This window comes from the organism of the source record quoted next, unplaced genomic scaffold, assembly GCF_019419815.1.
Source record: "Pyrus x bretschneideri cultivar Hongxiangsu unplaced genomic scaffold, Pyrus_bretschneideri_v1 Contig6, whole genome shotgun sequence".
Classification (NCBI taxonomy): domain Eukaryota; kingdom Viridiplantae; phylum Streptophyta; class Magnoliopsida; order Rosales; family Rosaceae; genus Pyrus; species Pyrus x bretschneideri.
This window is the reverse complement of record NW_025999798.1, coordinates 3,962,754-3,981,144: the sequence shown is the minus strand read 5'-3', so window position 1 is coordinate 3,981,144 and position 18,391 is coordinate 3,962,754. Positions and strand designations below refer to the sequence as shown.

General features: G+C 37.9%; 3 protein-coding genes across 3 annotated transcripts; all 3 read left to right on the top strand.

Moving 5' to 3' along the window:
• Window positions 1-2,100: 2,100 nt before the first annotated feature.
• LOC125471319 (very-long-chain 3-oxoacyl-CoA reductase 1-like) lies at window positions 2,101-3,679 on the top strand. The gene is made up of 2 exons (XM_048571607.1): window positions 2,101-2,841; window positions 3,174-3,679. The coding sequence occupies exons 1-2, from the start codon at window positions 2,225-2,227 to the stop codon at window positions 3,505-3,507; spliced, it is 951 nt and encodes a 316-aa protein (XP_048427564.1). The 5' UTR covers window positions 2,101-2,224; the 3' UTR covers window positions 3,508-3,679.
• Window positions 3,680-8,774: 5,095 nt separating this feature from the next.
• LOC125471614 (very-long-chain 3-oxoacyl-CoA reductase 1-like) lies at window positions 8,775-11,195 on the top strand. Its single transcript, XM_048572251.1, has 3 exons — window positions 8,775-9,652; window positions 9,858-9,927; window positions 10,830-11,195. The coding sequence occupies exons 1-3, from the start codon at window positions 9,015-9,017 to the stop codon at window positions 11,085-11,087; spliced, it is 966 nt and encodes a 321-aa protein (XP_048428208.1). The 5' UTR covers window positions 8,775-9,014; the 3' UTR covers window positions 11,088-11,195.
• A 945-nt stretch (window positions 11,196-12,140) lies between these two features.
• On the top strand, window positions 12,141-16,916 carry LOC103949863. Its single transcript, XM_048571852.1, has 6 exons — window positions 12,141-12,388; window positions 12,945-13,012; window positions 13,097-14,423; window positions 14,539-16,278; window positions 16,367-16,400; window positions 16,611-16,916. The coding sequence occupies exons 1-6, from the start codon at window positions 12,265-12,267 to the stop codon at window positions 16,756-16,758; spliced, it is 3,441 nt and encodes a 1,146-aa protein (XP_048427809.1). The 5' UTR covers window positions 12,141-12,264; the 3' UTR covers window positions 16,759-16,916.
• The last annotated feature ends 1,475 nt before the right edge of the window (window positions 16,917-18,391 follow it).

Here is an 18,391-nt window from a genome sequence, read left to right as displayed (position 1 = left end):
ATCATGTTATAGTTATGGAGAGGAAGCATCCTCAAGGGCTCTGGAAGAACTTGCATGCAACGGGGTTTCATACCCTCTTCTTTCTTCATCTCTCTAATCACATGATGAGGAAAACTACAAGAAGAGGGATACGGAAACCCGTTGCAGGCTTGCAGCTAAGTTTTTACCAGGACTCGTGCATTCCTAAACTAGGGTGCAAGTTCACGGACCACAACTACAATAGTCTCCCCAACGCAATGCCAATGCCAGATCTCAACAATAAAAGCTGCAACTATATATATATATATATGTATGTATGTATGTATATAAACTCTTCTCCAAAGTTATTCGGATCACACTTCAAGAAAACTAGATGAATATTACAGGTGAACATGTATAATCCACACCCTCTCTTCCGGACGTGGCCTCAGAGTCTTCACAAACCCTAGGAAATGCAATTATGGTAATCACTTTCAATATCTCATGACCATCTTCTCTTAATCAAACACTTCATTAATAAAACCAAATTACCAAATCAAACCAACGGTATATTATATGGGGGATTACCAACCGCTTAAGCCAGACCTTATTCTACTTTTACGACTATCTTTTTATTCTAAAATGTTATATGAAGATTAAAACTGTCAGCTTTGTGGTTTAAAATGAAAAGCTGGTCGTCATTCATGCTTATATATAGGGATAGGAACATGAACCCGTAACTAATCACTTGTTTTCTGGACAAAAGCGGACCTAACATGCCCCTTATGAAAGTGGGGTCCGTGAGGCCATAAATTTTCTAACGTGTAGTGTGTTTAGAACATGAAACGGAATACCAAATATTATGTAATTAAAGGAATTTTGGTTTCAAGTACTTCTCGAATTATATAATGACATATAATATTTTATCTTCTATTCTTGACAAACTGAAAAATCTCTGGAAGCGAACCAACTTATTAACTGCATTCAGCAACTCCTCTGCTATCTACTGCACGCAGTTTTATGGGTGCCTATACGTGACGTGTACTGCTGTGGAATAAAACCCTTTGACCTAACTACTAATGAGTTTTTTGTTTATATTTCATGCATGCAATAGCATAATCTACTATTATACTATTTGATGTGCAAGGTCAGGTATCATATCATACAGCAACAAAATTGGCGCCAATGGTTGCTTCGATCCAGAGGTCGTCCCTCTTCATACCAACGCCAGATGCTCATGCAAAGGCTGCGGTTCAGCGGATTGGCTAAGCTTGTTGCATACAGTTTGGGCTCACTCAGGAAAATTTTTTAATTGTGACAGAAATATAAATGGTACATCATATGTTTTAATAGAAGTTATGAGAAATTTTATATTTTAAGTTATTATTTTAATAGAAGTTATGAGAAATTTTATATTTTAAATTATTAATTTTTTTAGCATACATATCTCATTATTTATATAATGACACATGATGTACTACTTCATGCACCTGTCCCAAAAAAAATCTATGCTCACTCGGACCAATGGTGCTTCTTGCGCTCTGCTCCCGACTCTCGAGGCTTGGCGCCTCTCCATTGGTTTAAAGAAAAGGGGGATTTCCGATGTAAGGCCCAGCAGTGGCTATATCCCCACTAAAAAAAAATAATGTTAAGGAGATTAAATTTACAAATAAAATATACAAATTAAATTATATTATCAACTTTCAAGTCATATATAAAATTTTATAAATGACAACAAATTTTCTTTCGTAAGATAAACAACTTTTATAAGATAAACAACATTTTTGTCCATAAGTTGCAACCAGTTCTTGATGTAGGGATTGGTTTTTCTTGTGACCCCGTATGGCCACTTGTGAGGAAATATGTTGAAGAATAGGATTCCACATTAGTCATATAAAAAAAAAAAAACAATTAATATATAAAAATTTCCGCCTCAAGTATCATTAAAACCTTTTGCGGTAATATCCAACAACTAATGTTAGTTGATTAAATTGAAACAACGTCAATATTATTGACGGTGGACCATGGTTCCGCCCACAGTCATAGAAGTATGGTTTTGTCACCCACTAGCGTTGCAATATCCAATTACTTTCTTTTCATCCAGTCCAACTACTTTCTTTTCATCCAACGACCTTTCTCTCTTCTGAATATCATACCTAATAGCACGGTCCCTTTTTTCAGCGACTCAAACTTGTCCTGCAGTCGCTTTACAAAACGAAGTCCTTCATTTTAAAAGAGAAACTGATCAGTAGATTCAGTACCTACAATGGAACTGCATGAGCTTTTCATAGCGGCAGCAAGCACTTTAGGATTCATCTCTCTTTGCAAATCCTCCTTCAGTTTTCTCAGGTGGGTATGGGTCATGTTCTTGAGACCCCCAAAGAATCTCAAGGAGTATGGCTCCTGGGCTCTCGTTACGGGCTCTGCTGATGGTATCGGTAGAGCCCTTGCCTTCGAAATGGCTTCAAAGGGTCTTAACCTAGTCTTGCTTGATCGAAACACTTCAAAGCTTGAAGCTACCTCCAACGAATTACGTGAAAAATATGGTGGACAAATTGATGTTAAGAACATTGTTATGGACTTGTCCAAGTTTAGTGGGGAGGAAATAGCTGATGCCATAGAGGAAGAGATAAAAGGGCTCGATGTCGGTATTTTGGTAAATAACGCAGGAGTGGCTTACAGATTTGGTAAGTTCCTCCATGAGGTGGATGATTTGGAGGTGATGGAGAGCATAAAGGTGAACATGGAGGCTGCGACGTGGATCACTAAGGCATTGCTTCCAGGTATGCTCAAGAAGAAGAAAGGAGCAATTGTCAATCTTGGCTCTGCCTCTCATGCGGTCCCTTCTTTTCCTCTATTCACTAATTATGCTTCTTCCAAATCGTGAGTTCATTTCATGCTTAATTTTATTTATTTATTTTTTTTTTTTCAATCAACATTCTGCTTCAAATTAATTTAAGTTGTGAAAATGGGATTAGGATTTGGGTGTATATCGGTTCTTACCAAACTTCATTTCATATTTTCATATCTCGTGGTTAGACGATTAGTATGTCTGTGCAAATATGTCTTGACCCTCTTGAAAATTAAGCCCAGTTAATTTTACGAACTTTCGATTTGAGAAAGTCTTCAGTATAACTGGTTATCTTTTGAAATGAACATTTTCTCGTATATTAAACCGCTTATATGATTAAGAATGTATGCGTCATGTTATATAGGTACCTTTCAATGTTGTCAAGAAGCATTAGTTTGGAATACAAGCAGCATGGAATTGACATTCAGTGCCAGATTCCTATGTTCGTGGCAACAAAGCTAACAATGGTTAAGGCAACTCCCTTCTTCTTCCCATCACCAGAGACGTACGGGAAGGCAAGCATGCGATGGATTGGCTATGAGCACCATTGTTCGCCCTACTGGGGGCACTCTGTGCAGTGGCTCATAGTACGTACATTGCCCGATGCGTTTGTGACTGCTGTGTGTTTTTGGTACACCCTTCGGTTGCGAAAGATTGGCCAATTGAAAAGGATGCAACAAACAACACGAATACCATGAAACTCCATTGTGTACGTTCTTTGTTTTGGTTGAGATTGTGAGGTTTGTTAATTTGATGTGTATTTGGTTTGCAGTAATTAAGTAATAATATAATAAGAAGCAAATTCACAAAGGACTTATATGAATAGGAAAATTATTGTGAGTTATGGGAACATTGTCACGTTTTTTTTAATTTGGTTCGCACCAATCGGTTACTAAATTTAGACTTATGCATAAATTTGTCGTTCATTTACATTAGTTATATATAATACATGATGTGCTTTCATAAAACAAAACATGTGATGTGATATGATGTGATGTTCATTAATTCGAGAAAATGTGTTTTTATTTTTTTATTTTTTATATTAAGAGCGAAGATTTATGCATCCTCGTAATAGACTAGCAAATCAAACTCGTCATTCATGATAATCAAATTTAAAATGTCTCATAATAATTAGAAAAATATTATTAAATCATAGTGCAATTGACGTGATAGTCACCTATTTTAGTAGCATCTATTATGTTTACTTGCAATTACCAATTGTAATGGTTTAAGCTTAATTAATTATAGCTACGCTTCATACAACTCAATTGTTTTCTCACTTTGCCAGAATTTTTAATGAATTAGTTAACGGAGTTGATGAAGGGGTAAGTTGCGACAAGAAATAGACTTTTAGAGGGTTAAGTGATACATTTTAAGTTTTATGAGACAAAGTGAGAAAACAATTGAGTTTAATCGAAGCCTAGCTAGCTGTAATCAAGCCAATATTTTACTAAGGAACCTTTCGAAAAAAATCATATCACCCTCGTGGCATTTGGCACACATTGCCAGTTGCACTGGCATCTAGAGTTTGCTACTAGTCTGCACCCTTTTAGAAATGTCGTCTTGAATTGTTCTTGCCCGCGTCAAGCCTTCTTACTAATAAACTGTTAGGACCTTGGACTATATGGTACTTAGGTGTTTAGCCTTTATGGCATTTTGTCTTTTCTTTTGTAAGAGTCGGTATCATTCAATCCAACGGCATGGGAAGCTGTGATGTGATGTGATCCAATCGTGGGCACTCCTTCTCTAGGGTTGTATAAGAACTAACTTTCACCATTTGGGAGAGTATGAATGAAAAATGGAATGTTTATTCCTTTTCCCTTTTCCTCTTATGAATTTTCCTTCTCGCTGACTGCTCCTATTATAAACCAGAAACCCTACCAAATTCTCTACTGGAATTGCTGGCAATGGAATTCCAACAATTTTTCCTAGTGGCAGTAAGCACTCTAGGGTTCATCTCTCCTTGCAAATCCTTCATCAATTTTCTCACATGGGTCTGGCTCATGTTCCTCAGATCCCCAAAGAATCTCAAGGAGTACGGCCCGTGGGCTCTCATCACTGGCCCCACTGACGGGATCGGAAAAACCCTAGCCCTCGAAATGGCTTCAAAGGGTCTTAACGTAGTTTTAGTTGGCCGAAACCCTTTGAAGCTCGAAGCCAACGCCAATGAAATGCACGAAAAATACGGTGAGAAAATTCACACCAAGGATATTGCCATTGATCTGGCAAAGTTTAGTGGGCTGGAAATTGCTGATGCGATGGGATTGATGTGGGCATTTTGGTAAATAATGCTGGGTGGCTTACCCAGGGTCGACTTTGAGAATTCGGGGGCCCTAGGCGATCCTTTGAAGTGGGGCCCTAAAATTCTCTGAATTCTAGTTCTTTGTATATTGATTTGTATAAAGAAGAATTCACTAAATACGTAAAAAGTTCTATTTTCACATATAATATCATTAAAAATTAATATCAATAGAAGATAAATATACAAACATTATTTAAACATTAGACGATTCATGTTTTTAGACACAAATGTACTAAATGTTTGCAGTCAATTTTTTAAGATTGAGAGTGAAGAATAATAAAACTTGATGATCAAGAGAGTTTTAACAATAAAACTTGATTGACGAGTATAATAAATTCAACGCCAATTGTTTCTCTTGTTTTTTTTTTTCTAAAATCAACATCACACTAACGAATTGAATATTAAAATAATATATTGAATAAAAAGTTATTGAAAAGAAAAATATATAATTCAAAGTTTTGATTACCTTAAAGTACAATCTTTAAGACCATATAATAGTTGGTTTAAACATTCAATAGAAATAGAGAGAATGAGAAGTTATAAGAAAAAAGATTGCAAAGAGACTTGAGTTTTATAACTTTATATGCATTTAAACATATGGATTGGGAGTTGAATAGATGGATTGGTTGTAAATTTGAAAAACAAGAAAAATTAAGAAAAATCTAGTGACTGAAAGGCAGCTTCGTGTTTTGAACTTAACACCCCAAAGAAAAATGAAGCCAACATTTCCACTGCATTAGCAAATGAATTATGATATTTCTTACTTTCGTTTATATTTATATGTTAATTACAGGATATAAAAATTTTTTGGGGGCCCTTCCAAAATAGGGACCCTAAGCGGGCACCTACTTGGACTACCCTCAAGGCCGGCTCTGGGCCTACCCTTATGCAAGGTTTTTTCATGAGGTTGATTTGGAGCTGATGGAGAGCATTGTGAAGGTGAACACGGAGGCTGCCACGTGGATCACTAGGGCAGTGCTTCCAGTTATGCTGAGGAAGAAGAAAGGAGCAATTGTTAACATTGGTTCTGCTTCCTCTTGAGACACTCCCTTCTTACCCTCTTTACACTCTTTATGCTGCTTCCAAAGCGTGAGTTTTCTTGCTTAAAGTAGTTTAATAATTAAGCCTTTGTTTCATATATATATATATATATATATATATATTAATGATGGGTTACAATTAGATTAGCCTTATTATCAAACGTGGTTTAATGTGAGTGAATTGCTAATACTAGACGGTGATGGACGGAGTGACAGTCACACTTAAAAACTACTCACTCTCGAAAATATGCCCAATGTAAAATTTGTAACTTGTCACATAGATCTGGTATTGGCAGGTTCATATCAAAGTTCTCAAAATGCATTAGTTTGGAATACAAGCGGCAAGGAATTGACATTCAGTGTCAGGTTCTAATTAATTCTTCCTTTTCTTTTCTTTTTTTTAAGTTTTCTTCTTTATTCTTTTGGAATTCAGTGAAAATGGCTGTTTTCATTTGTGTAAATTTAAAGTATTGAGCCGTAGATATAAAACTCCAAATAGTTTTCATTTTGTGTGTTTTTTGCTATACATTTCCCCTACATCACTTTTCTAACACAACAACGAAATTAAAAACTAAAAACGACATGGTTATAAAAAGACCTCTTAGATAAAATTGAGGGGGAAGAAAGATCACTTTAGGCTGCTGATTTACCAGTGATGATTTTCATTGAAAAAGATCGAATCCACGGAATTTATTTCACTTGTTTTCTAGGATTGTGGTATTTACGAAGTCCTCCATATAATCCCCTTGCATACGATTCAATGCAGATTCCTAGTTTGGTGGCAGCAAAGATGACAAGGATGAAGCCAACTTCCTTCTTCCTTGCATCACCAGAGAAGTATCGCAAAGCAAGCATGAGATGCATTTGTTATGAGCATCTGTGCATACCCTACTTGAGCCATTCTTTGCCGTGGTTCATAACAAATTCAGGGCCTGATGTGTTGCTGAATGCGATCATGTTCAAGTCTTTCATTGGGATGCGAAAGAGAGGCCAACTGAAGGAGTCACGAAACAAAACAATTTAGCAACATAAACTGAAGGGGAAACTTCGGTAGGCTGTCTTTTTACACAAGTCAGGTCAGATCAAAATATATAGCTTCTTATGTACAAATTTTTCTTCAAAAATGAAAGCTACGTTGCGGATGACTTGATCCTGGTGCTTCTACACAAATGTGAGCTACGTTACAGATGACATAACTGATCTTCAGAAACTAATAAAAAAAGTCCATTGTGAGTTGCATTTGATACCTTGTTGAGTTACTCTTTAACTAGAGATTTATGATAGCATTACTATTTTTTTGGGTGCATAATTTACGGTAAGGTTGTTTTGTGCAATGACCTAGTTTGATGGGCAAAAAACTTTTTGAACATCATGTTTAGAAACTATACTATTATATTCCTTTTCGGATGTGGAAAGACCAAAAATGGTTACAGCAGTCCCTTTTACTTCTTAAGCAGGATAAAGATTGGGCCATTCTGATAGCCACACATTTTAAGTGCCAATATAATGAACGAAATCCATGTAGATATAATTAAGCAAAAGATACAGATTCAACAAGTTATCCAAATCACAAGCGGACATGTAACTCGAGCAGTTCAGAATGTTTGTTTAATACTTGAAATCTTGTGTTTAATCTCGCACCTCTAATATTATTTGTATGAAAAAATAAAAAATAAAAAAAAACTCGTTGGCCAAATTGTTATTGCATGTTCGTGCACGTTAATTAAATAATGCCCAAGTTTTATTTAGTTTACCCTCTAAAACTGTCCCCCAACTGCTTATAGCTGCAACAAATGAAGCAATTCTTAGATAGTATCGCCTGTAACAAGGTTGGCCACGGCTTGACGTCAAACCACCACCAAACTTTGAGTAAGTTGATAAAATTACATGTGCACTTGAAGTTCTTGATCGATTTTCTCCTTCCCACAATCGCTTGTATGTAATGAAAGAGTTAACGATATTTTTTTGGGTGTAGATGATGTTTCTTCGTATGGTAAGTCGTGACATTCAAAAGTAATTTTTACACCTCATTTTGTCTGAACAAAACGATCACTAACTTTATTGATTTTTTGCATAAATAAACTTCAAATAATTATTGAAAATTAAAAATTTTGTTTGCCAAAGTTGTAAACACCCAATTATTGAAATCATTGTAAACACGTTGTTGTTTGCCAAAATCATTTCATAAAATAGGGAATTTTGATCTCTCTCTAATTAAACCCCAACGTAAACCAAACTCAAGGAAATTTCATTCACTTGGACAAAACACAGTAAAATGTAATTGTCTTTTCCTGAAACGATAGATTTTTTCATGTGACAGAAAATAATCTAACACATTAAAGTATCATAATACAACTGATTGAATATTTAAAATAAAAAATCTCGATTACTTATATTAAGACATTTAAGAGACTTATTGAATCCGATAAACAGGGACTTGGATTGTCTGTCCTTCCCATCCCATACTTTTTCTATCCTCTTTTATTTCTGTGGTTACGGTTAAACTACGTCAATATTTTATATTGATTTCTTTATAAAAATAATAAAACAAAAAATAATAAAAGTATAAAATATTGACATAACTTTACAAATAGAAGAGTATGAAAAAGATATGAAATGGGAGGGCAGAGAAGCCAGGTGCAGTTAATTGGGGTGATTTTCCGCTGATCTACTTCGTCCAACTTTTCATCTCTATCAGTTTCAGACGCTTCTATAAATTTAATCCCACCATTCACTCCCTGCTATGTCCTTCTTCCTCACGCCACTCCCTCCTCTCTCCCCACTCCTTTAATTTCCAAAAACCCAAATCTCAGAGTTTCGCCATTGTCGTTTCAGAACTCGGATCCAAAGCAAAAAAACAAACATGGAATTCTGCTTATTCGAGCACCTCAAGGCTCAGCCTTTCTGGGTTCTTGTGCTCTTCACTCTCGGCTCTTTCTCTCTCCTCAAACTCTCCCTCTCTCTCCTCCAATGGGTCTACGTCAATTTCCTCAGACCCGCCAAGAATCTCAAAGAGTACGGATCTTGGGCACTCGTCACCGGACCCACCGACGGCATTGGCAAGGCCTTCGCTTTCCAACTGGCCCGGAAGGGGCTCAATCTGATCCTGGTCGGTCGGAATCCGGACAAGCTCAAGGACGCGTCGGACGCTGTCCTGGCCAAGTACGGCAAAACCCAGATCAAGACCGTCGTGGTCGACTTCACGGGCGACCTCGACGACGGCGTCAGGCGCATTCGGGAGACGATTGAAGGGTTGGATGTGGGACTTTTGATTAACAACGTCGGGATTTCGTACCCGTATGCTCGGTTCTTTCATGAGGTGGATTCGGAGCTGCTGAGGAACTTGATTAAGGTTAATGTCGAAGGCACTACGAAGGTTACTAAGGCTGTTTTGCCCGGCATGGTGGAGAGGAAGAAAGGTGCTATTGTAAACATTGGGTCGGGTGCTGCTATTGTGATCCCCTCGGATCCTTTGTATGCTGTTTATGCAGCTACAAAAGCGTGAGTATTTTGCACCTGTTATTCTACTTATTTTTTAATTAATTCATGCCGTATTGGAGGAGGGAGAATGAAACTCGGAGTTCCGGTTTAGAGGTGAATGCTCTTGACCAACTGAGCTGCGAGCCCACTCCTTCGCGGTGTTTCGCACATTGTTGTTTCTCTTCCTGGATCCATATGTGCTTATTGTTCAGGTGATTAATTTCAGGTACATCGATCAGTTCTCTAGGTGCCTCCATGTGGAATACAAGAAAAGTGGGATTGACGTGCAGTGCCAGGTACTGTTTCTGCACTTTTTTTATTTATCAATTTTTTTTTAAGAAAAACTAATGAAAATAGTTTGAAAACAGCTTAAAAATTTTGAGTTTTAAGCAAATGACTAAAATGTGTTGTAAGTGAATAGTACGAGAAGTGACTTTTTAGAGTAAAAATATTATTTTTCGTTAAAGTGAATAGTATTAGGAGTGTTTCGTTAAAACTCATTTTTTTTTCTTTTTATAATTGGAGATGCTAACTAGCTCCCTTAGTAAAGTTTTCAGATTTTCGGATAATTGATCCGCGATTTGTTTGGCAAATAAAAACTATTCATTTGATCCATAACTTTGACATTATGTAAATTGTAAATAATTGAAGCTTAACTGAGCCAACTCTCAAATTATATAGAAAATTGCAGTCATGTGTTGTTGCACAAAGTGGGTATCTTTATGCAGTGAAATACAGAGTGGCTCTTCCTTGCCAAAGTGTTTCTTCATGCCCTCATGGACTTACAATTTACTTGGAAAATATCAGGATCTTTCCCATGCTGCATATATAGGAAATGAACGTCATGTATGATCTGATTGTATCTCAGGTTTATGTATATATAGGAAATGTAAAAACCATCTTTCAGATGTGATTGGCAATGAAACTGATGTAAACACAAATTAGAATTGGACCGATTGTGAAAGGCAGTCGGCGAGGGTGTCAGTCGCTCGAGTGTATTATATATCTAACCTCCAAATGTTGAGATATAGCCGAACACCGAGCAGAACTCATATGTCCTGATTCTGTGTATGCATATTGCCGTAGTTTGGCAGCTGATCTTCTTGAGCATTGGATGCTTGCCGCTACGGATGATTGTTAGTATTCACTTTGCTTTGAGTTGTTTAGGTTATAAAAACTAAGAAGTTTCTCTTTGTAGGTTCCATTGTACGTGGCAACAAAGATGGCATCTATTAGGAGGTCTTCCTTCTTTGTACCGTCAACTGACGGCTATGCCCGGGCAGCTTTGCGCTGGATAGGCTACGAGCCTCGTTGCACTCCTTACTGGCCGCACACTCTACTCTGGGGTTTGGCATGCTCATTGCCGGAGTCTGTTGTTGACGCATGGCGTCTGAGATTCTGCCTGGGGATTCGAAGGAGGGGACAACTGAAAGATTCTTCCCGGAAGCAGGAATAAATGATGGAATGCTTAGATTTTATTTCTGTTGTATGTTTTGAAATTCCATGGTCCCTGTTGTCTGGAGATGTTTACAAAAGAAAGAAGCTATTGTTTCACTTGGCCCTATTTATTCTTGTTAATGCCTTCAACTGCTCTCTAGTGATGTAGTCACATTGAGGATCCATTTTTAATTCAATCCGACTGACAAGAACAAATTAATTGAAGCACTGCCCGTCCCGCGTTTTACTAACTATAGGCTTGCCAAGTTGAAAAGTTATCAAAACTTGTGCGTTGGTGGGGAAGAAAAGGATCCTCTTCGGATCCAATTCTACCGGATCCTTCTTCTCTAAAGCCGAGTCGGCGTCATGCTTTCTCGGAGTTGACATCGTGGCCTTCCCAGAGCTAGTTTTTGGCAGCATTGTAATAGTCGTCGACGACTCATGGTTCTGAAGTTTCTTGAAAACAAACAATAAAAGTGAAGAAGAAGACTCATAATTGAAAAAGAAAGGATTATTGAACAAGAAGAGCTGAAGGAGGCGAGGAAGCAGAAGAAAATATGCTGAGAGAAAAAAGGAGCATCTGTAGTGATTGGATCCAGAGAGGGTCCTCTCCTTGTTGGTGGGACTTATATGGGACAGATTTACTCTTACAGTGACATTCCGGTCTAATAGTATAATGTCATGTACGTCTTCATATGTTATTGTTACTGGACTGAAACGCCAAGTGACGATGAACATGTTCTACGTTGCTCGTGATTTTAGTATTATTTATTAGACTCATATCCTCCATGAGGGGAATTTTTTTTATTTTTTCTTGTTGACGACGAGGCATAAACCCAAAAGAAAAGAAAATTAAAATTACTAATTTCTCTTTGTTATTCTCCATTTTATTTTGTCATTGAGAAAAAAATATAAAAGGAAGTAAGTTAAGCCCACAATTGAAGGACAGTGTTACTAAAGAATTTGGCCTATCCTTTTCTCCATTTTGGGCTTGAAGCCCACTGTTTCAGGCCCGTCACGTGTACCCGCCCTTTGCATGCGCCTTGAGCGCAGTGCGCACCTTATTTACCCCAGAACCTGTACGGAGTACAGACCTTCTGTTGCCGCCATTGAAATGCCTCTCTGTAGACGAGCTGGTATGTGGGTTTCCTGCGCTTTCAAATTTTAACTCATAGGAAGTTACTGGGTCGAAACCAATGGGGAAGCAGAACTCGAGTTTGGTCTCCGATGCGGCGGAGGCCACGGTGTTCGTCGACACCAGCCTCGGCACCCACCTCGCCGTCGCCGTCGACCCCAACGCCACCGTTTCCGCACTCAAAAGTAATATTATCCCATCCCTTCTCTTTCAGAGTTTAGTCTGATACTGTTTTTTAGCTCCCATTCAAAAAATTTATTCGCTTTTGTTCTTTTTCTGGGTAAAGAATGCTGCTTTGAATAATTATTACCAAATTGGAAACATTAGGTGTTAATGTTTATGCATTTACATTTTGTTCAGCTCCAAATACCCAATTGAATGCTTTGTTTTCGGGTTTTAAGAGTCTTAGAAATCGCAAGGTGGATTGTAGCTCGAGTGGTTTAGAGACTTTATCTGGCAAATAAGGTGATGAGTGCGAACCCCGCATCGCGTAATGTTGCTTGTATAAAAGAAAAAAGTGATCTTAGAAATCTATAGGAAGATACTTTTATACCACGACTTTTTGTATGATTGAAGGAGTTTGGTGTTTATGGTCGTTGATGTGATTCACTTAACATCTACGTTGTTCCATTAGTTATCATCTTCCACTTTCTTTTTTTTCTTTTTTTTTTTAACCATGAATACTCGAATTTGCAATTTTTATGTACCGTGAATGATTGTGTGAATGCCTTCGCTCTGCAGGGAAAATAGAACATGAACATCTATTGTGCTTCAATAGCGTGGGGAGAATCGAGGTTGAAGCTCTAAAGGTTTGTTTTTTTCTTAGTGAACTGTTAATTTACTTTCTCTGAAATATTGCGTTTGGTATTGAGGATTACTTGTATGCCTGGTAGGTAAAACGCAAGGGATTCTTTTATCACCTATCAGATTCCATGGTTGTTAGAAATGCTTTCAGGGTCAAGATGAATTGGTTTGTTTCTGCCGATGCTAAACGTGTTGCGGGGAAAAGATTGTCCAATTTTAATGATTCAAGGCCATTGCTACTGGAGGGGAGCAAACATGCAGAGGAGAAAGTTACTATTGTCGACCAGAATGGTTCAGTTGATTCTGCTGGAGAAACTTCAAAACAATTGGATATAAGGTTCAAGAGTTCCGATAATGATCATTGCACAATTTCATTTCATGACACAACCAATCGTCTAGAACCTGAAATACAGGAGGACCACAGCTTACATAGTAAGGGATACATAGTTCCCAAAACACAAGAATGCAAGGAAGATGGCTCAAGGAAAAAAAGTGATGTCCAATGCAACGCCTCTTCGGAAAAAGCTTTTCCTGCTGAAAAGAAAAGACTACGCAAGACTAAGCAGAGAAATGAAAAAATAGTGCAGTTAAAAGAAGACAGCGTTTCAGTTCTTGGATTTGGTAAAGAACAGTCGCAGACAGATGTTATACGTCCTGAAAATTCATCAGGCAATCAGAGTAGAGATGTTATATGTGATGTGACTATTGGAAAGAAGACTACTACCAGTAAAGATGTTTCACAGGATATGGCGGCTGGAAACAGAAACACTACAGAAGAACCTTGCAGGAGTTCGGCTTCTAGTATGGATAACAGGTCAGATTCTGGAATTCATAGGACTATTGTTGCATACAAGCACACTGAAGTACTTGGAAAACACATTGAGAGCAGGGAGAATACATCTAAGCATGGCAGTCTTGTGGTCTCCGATACAGAAGTGGACAATGCTTCACTATCTCAGCCTGCTGCAAAGAAAAAGCGGAAGCTTGCAAACATATCTCGTCTTGAGGATTCATTGAAAGAAAATGATAAAGTGACCTCCAAGCCAGAGATTGCATCTGAATTCTCTTTGAAGGACAAACAGAAAAATGCAAGTTCTATCTTAGGTGGTTTAACTGCCGAATCTTCGGATTTGTTGACCAACAGTTCCAGAAAGAAGAAGAAGAAAAATAGAAAGATTTCACCAAATTCTCTTGATCAAGTTGTTGCTGCAGCTCCTTCTGGAAGAGATGTTATAGAAGAGACATCTGCTGCTGCTGCTGCTTCAGGAAGTAATGATAAAAATTCAGGTGGAGAAGACTATGTTGCTTCTAATAATGAACAAGGTACACGTGAACTTAATGGAATCTCTCAGAAGGGAAATCACTGTGCTCCTGTCCAAGAGTTGCGAGAAAATTCTGGAGTATCCTCTTCACTAGGTAAGTTTTGTTTGCTCTATAAGTGATCAGATATAGATTTTTTTATTCCTTTCTAACTGAAGTTTGGATGGAAAAACGGGCCTTTTGTCTAAGATTACTGCTTTTTCTTTTATAGATGGTAATAATACTGCCGATGCTGGTAATGTGGAAAGCAAAAGTGTTACAGCTGAAGAAAAATGGGACGGCCATCCTCCCCATGTCTTCAAAGTTCCCATTGAAGGTGTAACTGATTCTGCTCAAAGAGTTGGAGAGGGGAGAGAATCAATACATGGAAAGGATTCTGAATTGGTGAAATCTGAAAAGAAACAGTTGCCTGGTCAGGGTAAGAAAGATAAGAATGATACAAAAGTAATTGTGACATCTGAATTGTTGGATGCGAATGGAATTAACACCCCTAATAACACCATTAAGAAGAAAAAGAAAACCAGAAAAACCAAGGGTTCTATTGGAGAAACTTCAGTTGAATCAGGTGCAGAACACATTAAAGGGTCTGAGAATGGCCTTTCGTTGGATGAACCTCATAAGGCTGTACATGGTGAACATGCTAGTGATAAAGCTAAGGAAGAGGAAAGTAATATTTCTAAGAAAACTGGGACAGATGTGTCAGAAAAAGAAACAGAGAGTTCTCATATCGTTATGAAAATTGATAAACTTGGTCACAGTGAGGTGGGGACCCTGGAGCAAAATGGCAACCCTCAAGAAAATGAAGAAAGTATGGAGCAGAATGTCAAAAAGAAATCTAAGAGGAAAAGGAGTGCCATGACAAAAGACATCCCAAATTTGCAAGCTGAAGCGCAAAATGTTGGTCACCAGGTTCCAGCACCGACAACTGATAAGTTGGAAAAAAGAACTCCCATTGAACAATCAAATGAGAAAGCTCTGGAATCTGATAAGGGTTATAGCATGGAAACTGATTCGGTCCCTGCTCGGTCCAAATCCAAGCGTATTGAGCCTACTAAAGTTCATTCTCATGCACTAGAACACATTTCCGATGGGAGGCCTGTTGAAGCTAGCGTAACTGGTAACCCTCCAGAAAATGGACGCTCTAATGAAGCTGATAAGAACACGGAAGTTTCCTGTGAAGGCAATAAGGTCAACTTTGACAAGCATCAGATGCCTAGCCTAGGCCAGCATGAAGTTTCTGTCTCTGGAGAAGTGCACACCGAGGTGACTAGAACAAACAGAACAGATGATAAGACAAAAAAGAAGCGAAAAAAGCTTGATGTGCAAAGTGTTCCTTCGCCTGATCTGCAAGGTTCGCTCAAGTCTAATGAGAACCAAGGGATTGATGGAAGGTCTGAAGCTGGCAACGCTAGCTCCATACAACCGCAAGGATCATCATCCAAGGGTGACGACCTTATGCCTCACCCTCAAAAGAAGGTTTCGAAGAAAGTTCCTAAAACTGGGACCAAAGCCCCAACACCTGATAAGTCTGATAAGATGAATTCCATTTCTCAAGCAGCTGGAAAGCACAGTGGTGCCAAAGTTTCTGGGACCGATATTCATACAGGGAAAAAGAATGATTCTTCAGCTGTATTGAATTCTAAATTGGAAAAATCAAGCAGTAAACCTCACCAAAATAAAATGGATAACAAGCGTCAATCAGGTGTCAACCGAAATCGTGTGGCCAGTGGGAAACCTTATGGTATTGATTATGGGGAAGTTGTAAACAGCCCAGAAAAGAGGAAGAGCTCAACTACACCAAGGAAAATTTTCAAGGATAACGACAGTAGTGGGAGTTCTGAAGATGAAGTTAAAGAACTTTCAAAAGCCAGCACCCAAACCCCATCAGATTATTCGTCATCTGGCTACTCAGATGGGGAAAGCAATGCAGATATGAGCACGCCAAGAAGCGGTAAGTTGAAGAAGAATTCATGTCTTGGATGTTTACACCCACCGCAGTTTTCATGATTTCGTTGTCTGATACTTTGTATTTTCCACAGGAAAGGCTGGTGGGGGAAGCGTCATAAAATCATGGTAAGTTTGTTAGCAACAACTTTGTACCTTTCACTTAATTCTCTTGTTCTGTTGCCATAAGAAGATTTGTTTTTTCTTTTTGAGAAACTAAAAGGGAAATGTAACGGGGATTGATGTTTGCTAAGAACCACGGAGCACTGTTACTTTTATACTGAAATGTTCGTCCTCGTCGATATCTGAGCCTTTGTTTATTGTTTCATTGTGGAGCAGCACTTCCGGCATGAAGGACATGAATTGGGATGAGTTGGCTAAAAGTTCAAGCACGTTCAAGAAGGCGAAACTTAGGGCGTCTCAGGCACAACTGGAGGAGGACAGCGAGCCCGTTGAATTCGTTCCCGACAGTCAGCCTATATCATAGTCATTGAACTGTCGTCGATGTTTTCAAATTCTCTCCAAGTCCTTGAGATTATTTTGTTTTCGACTTTTACGCATTTTGTCTCTCCTCTTTTGGAACCCTTTCAGCTCTATGTGTGCAGCAGTTTTATCATGAATCAGAAGGGTCCAAATCAACCTCGATGTTTTATGCTTACTAGGCTTAAAAATCCAAATACTCCAAGCATAACGTGATCAATCTATCTCATCATTCACATACCCATATTGGACAACAAATTTGATGTTTTAGATGGCAATATTCGACCTATTCAACAATGTACATGCTACAATCTACAACTTATTAACACGTATATTAAAGTAATACTAGCCAAACAATGGGAGTGATTTACCATGTTTATATTCGTCTCTTCCACCGTATATATAAATGAAAGAAGAATAAAGAGATAAAATAAGTTGATTATCAGAGGACATGATGAAGAAATGAAATATAAACTTAATTAATTAAAACAAAAGAAAATACTACAAATTAATGAGGCGGCTATGTACCCTGTAAGACCATATTTTGACTAATTTGATTCTCATGCGACACTACAAGTTATATTTATAGAAACCCTAATTTAAAAAGGCTAGGCCCAAAACCAAATAATAAAATAAATAGCTAATTTTCCAACAATTCCGTCAAACTCATGGCCCTACACGGGGCTCGTTTATTAAGTGTTTTTCTTATGACATAAATTGCTTTTAGGGAAAATATATTTTGGTTCCAATAGCACTTGGAGTGTTCCCTTCAAGAAGCATCAGTTATGTGCTTATTGCAGGAAGCACTTCAAATGCTTTTTCAGGATTAACTTGCATTTTTAAGGATTGGTTTCAAAAATATTTTCTCTAAAAACGCTTTCAGTTATTTAAAAGAATTTCCCAAAACGAGCCAAACATGAGTTTGCCAACAAGTTGAAGTGGATGCAAGCTCTATTAGGCGGACACGACAAGACAAGCATTGTTAGATGGACAAGGCGAGTTCCGTTAGGCGACCAAGAAAAGAGAGCAAATCAAGTAAACAAGCAAGCAACCAAACAACCGAGTGAGCAATCCAAGCGAGCAACTAATCAACCAACAAATTCCGGCGGACAGTAGATTTAGCAGACAAGAGATAAGACCTGTCAATAAACGAACAAGATTCCTATATCTTAACTGCAACAACAAACAAACAAACGATCCAATTCTTTCCCATTTACACAAGTGGTCACCAATTTAAGCACTCGAACAACCGTTGTAGTGGTCAAATTTTCCAATACAAGGCCGACAGCAATAACCATTTACAAATCACCAAATGTGGGCCACAAAACCAGCAAGTTGCCCAACAACATACAGGCCCAAAACAACCATCAGTTCAATTTCTTTTCTTTTTCCTTTTCCTTTTTTATTCTTTTATTCTTTTCCTTTATTTTTTTTCTTTTTTTCTTTTTCTTTTTTCTTTTTCTTTTCCTTTTTTTTGGGTTCTTGAGTAGTGCTATCCATACACTCCTTTTTAATTCTCACATACCACTCAATTAATTAAAACAAAAGAGAAGACTACAAATCGACGAGACAAATGAAATATAAACTTTATTAAGTGAAACAAAAAAGAAGACTACAAATCGATTAGACGGTTACATAAC

Bases quoted from the DNA above. Each gene is read 5' to 3' on its own strand.
- LOC125471319 (XM_048571607.1), top strand. From the start codon at position 2,225: ATGGAACTGCATGAGCTTTTCATAGCGGCAGCAAGCACTTTAGGATTC. The intron at 2,842-3,173 runs GTGAGTTCATTT...CATGTTATATAG, and splicing joins AATTATGCTTCTTCCAAATC to GTACCTTTCAATGTTGTCAA.
- LOC125471614 (XM_048572251.1), top strand. From the start codon at position 9,015: ATGGAATTCTGCTTATTCGAGCACCTCAAGGCTCAGCCTTTCTGGGTT. The intron at 9,653-9,857 runs GTGAGTATTTTG...GATTAATTTCAG, and splicing joins GTTTATGCAGCTACAAAAGC to GTACATCGATCAGTTCTCTA. The intron at 9,928-10,829 runs GTACTGTTTCTG...TTCTCTTTGTAG, and splicing joins GGATTGACGTGCAGTGCCAG to GTTCCATTGTACGTGGCAAC.
- LOC103949863 (XM_048571852.1), top strand. From the start codon at position 12,265: ATGGGGAAGCAGAACTCGAGTTTGGTCTCCGATGCGGCGGAGGCCACG. The intron at 13,013-13,096 runs GTTTGTTTTTTT...TATGCCTGGTAG, and splicing joins TCGAGGTTGAAGCTCTAAAG to GTAAAACGCAAGGGATTCTT. The intron at 16,279-16,366 runs GTAAGTTGAAGA...TATTTTCCACAG, and splicing joins TATGAGCACGCCAAGAAGCG to GAAAGGCTGGTGGGGGAAGC.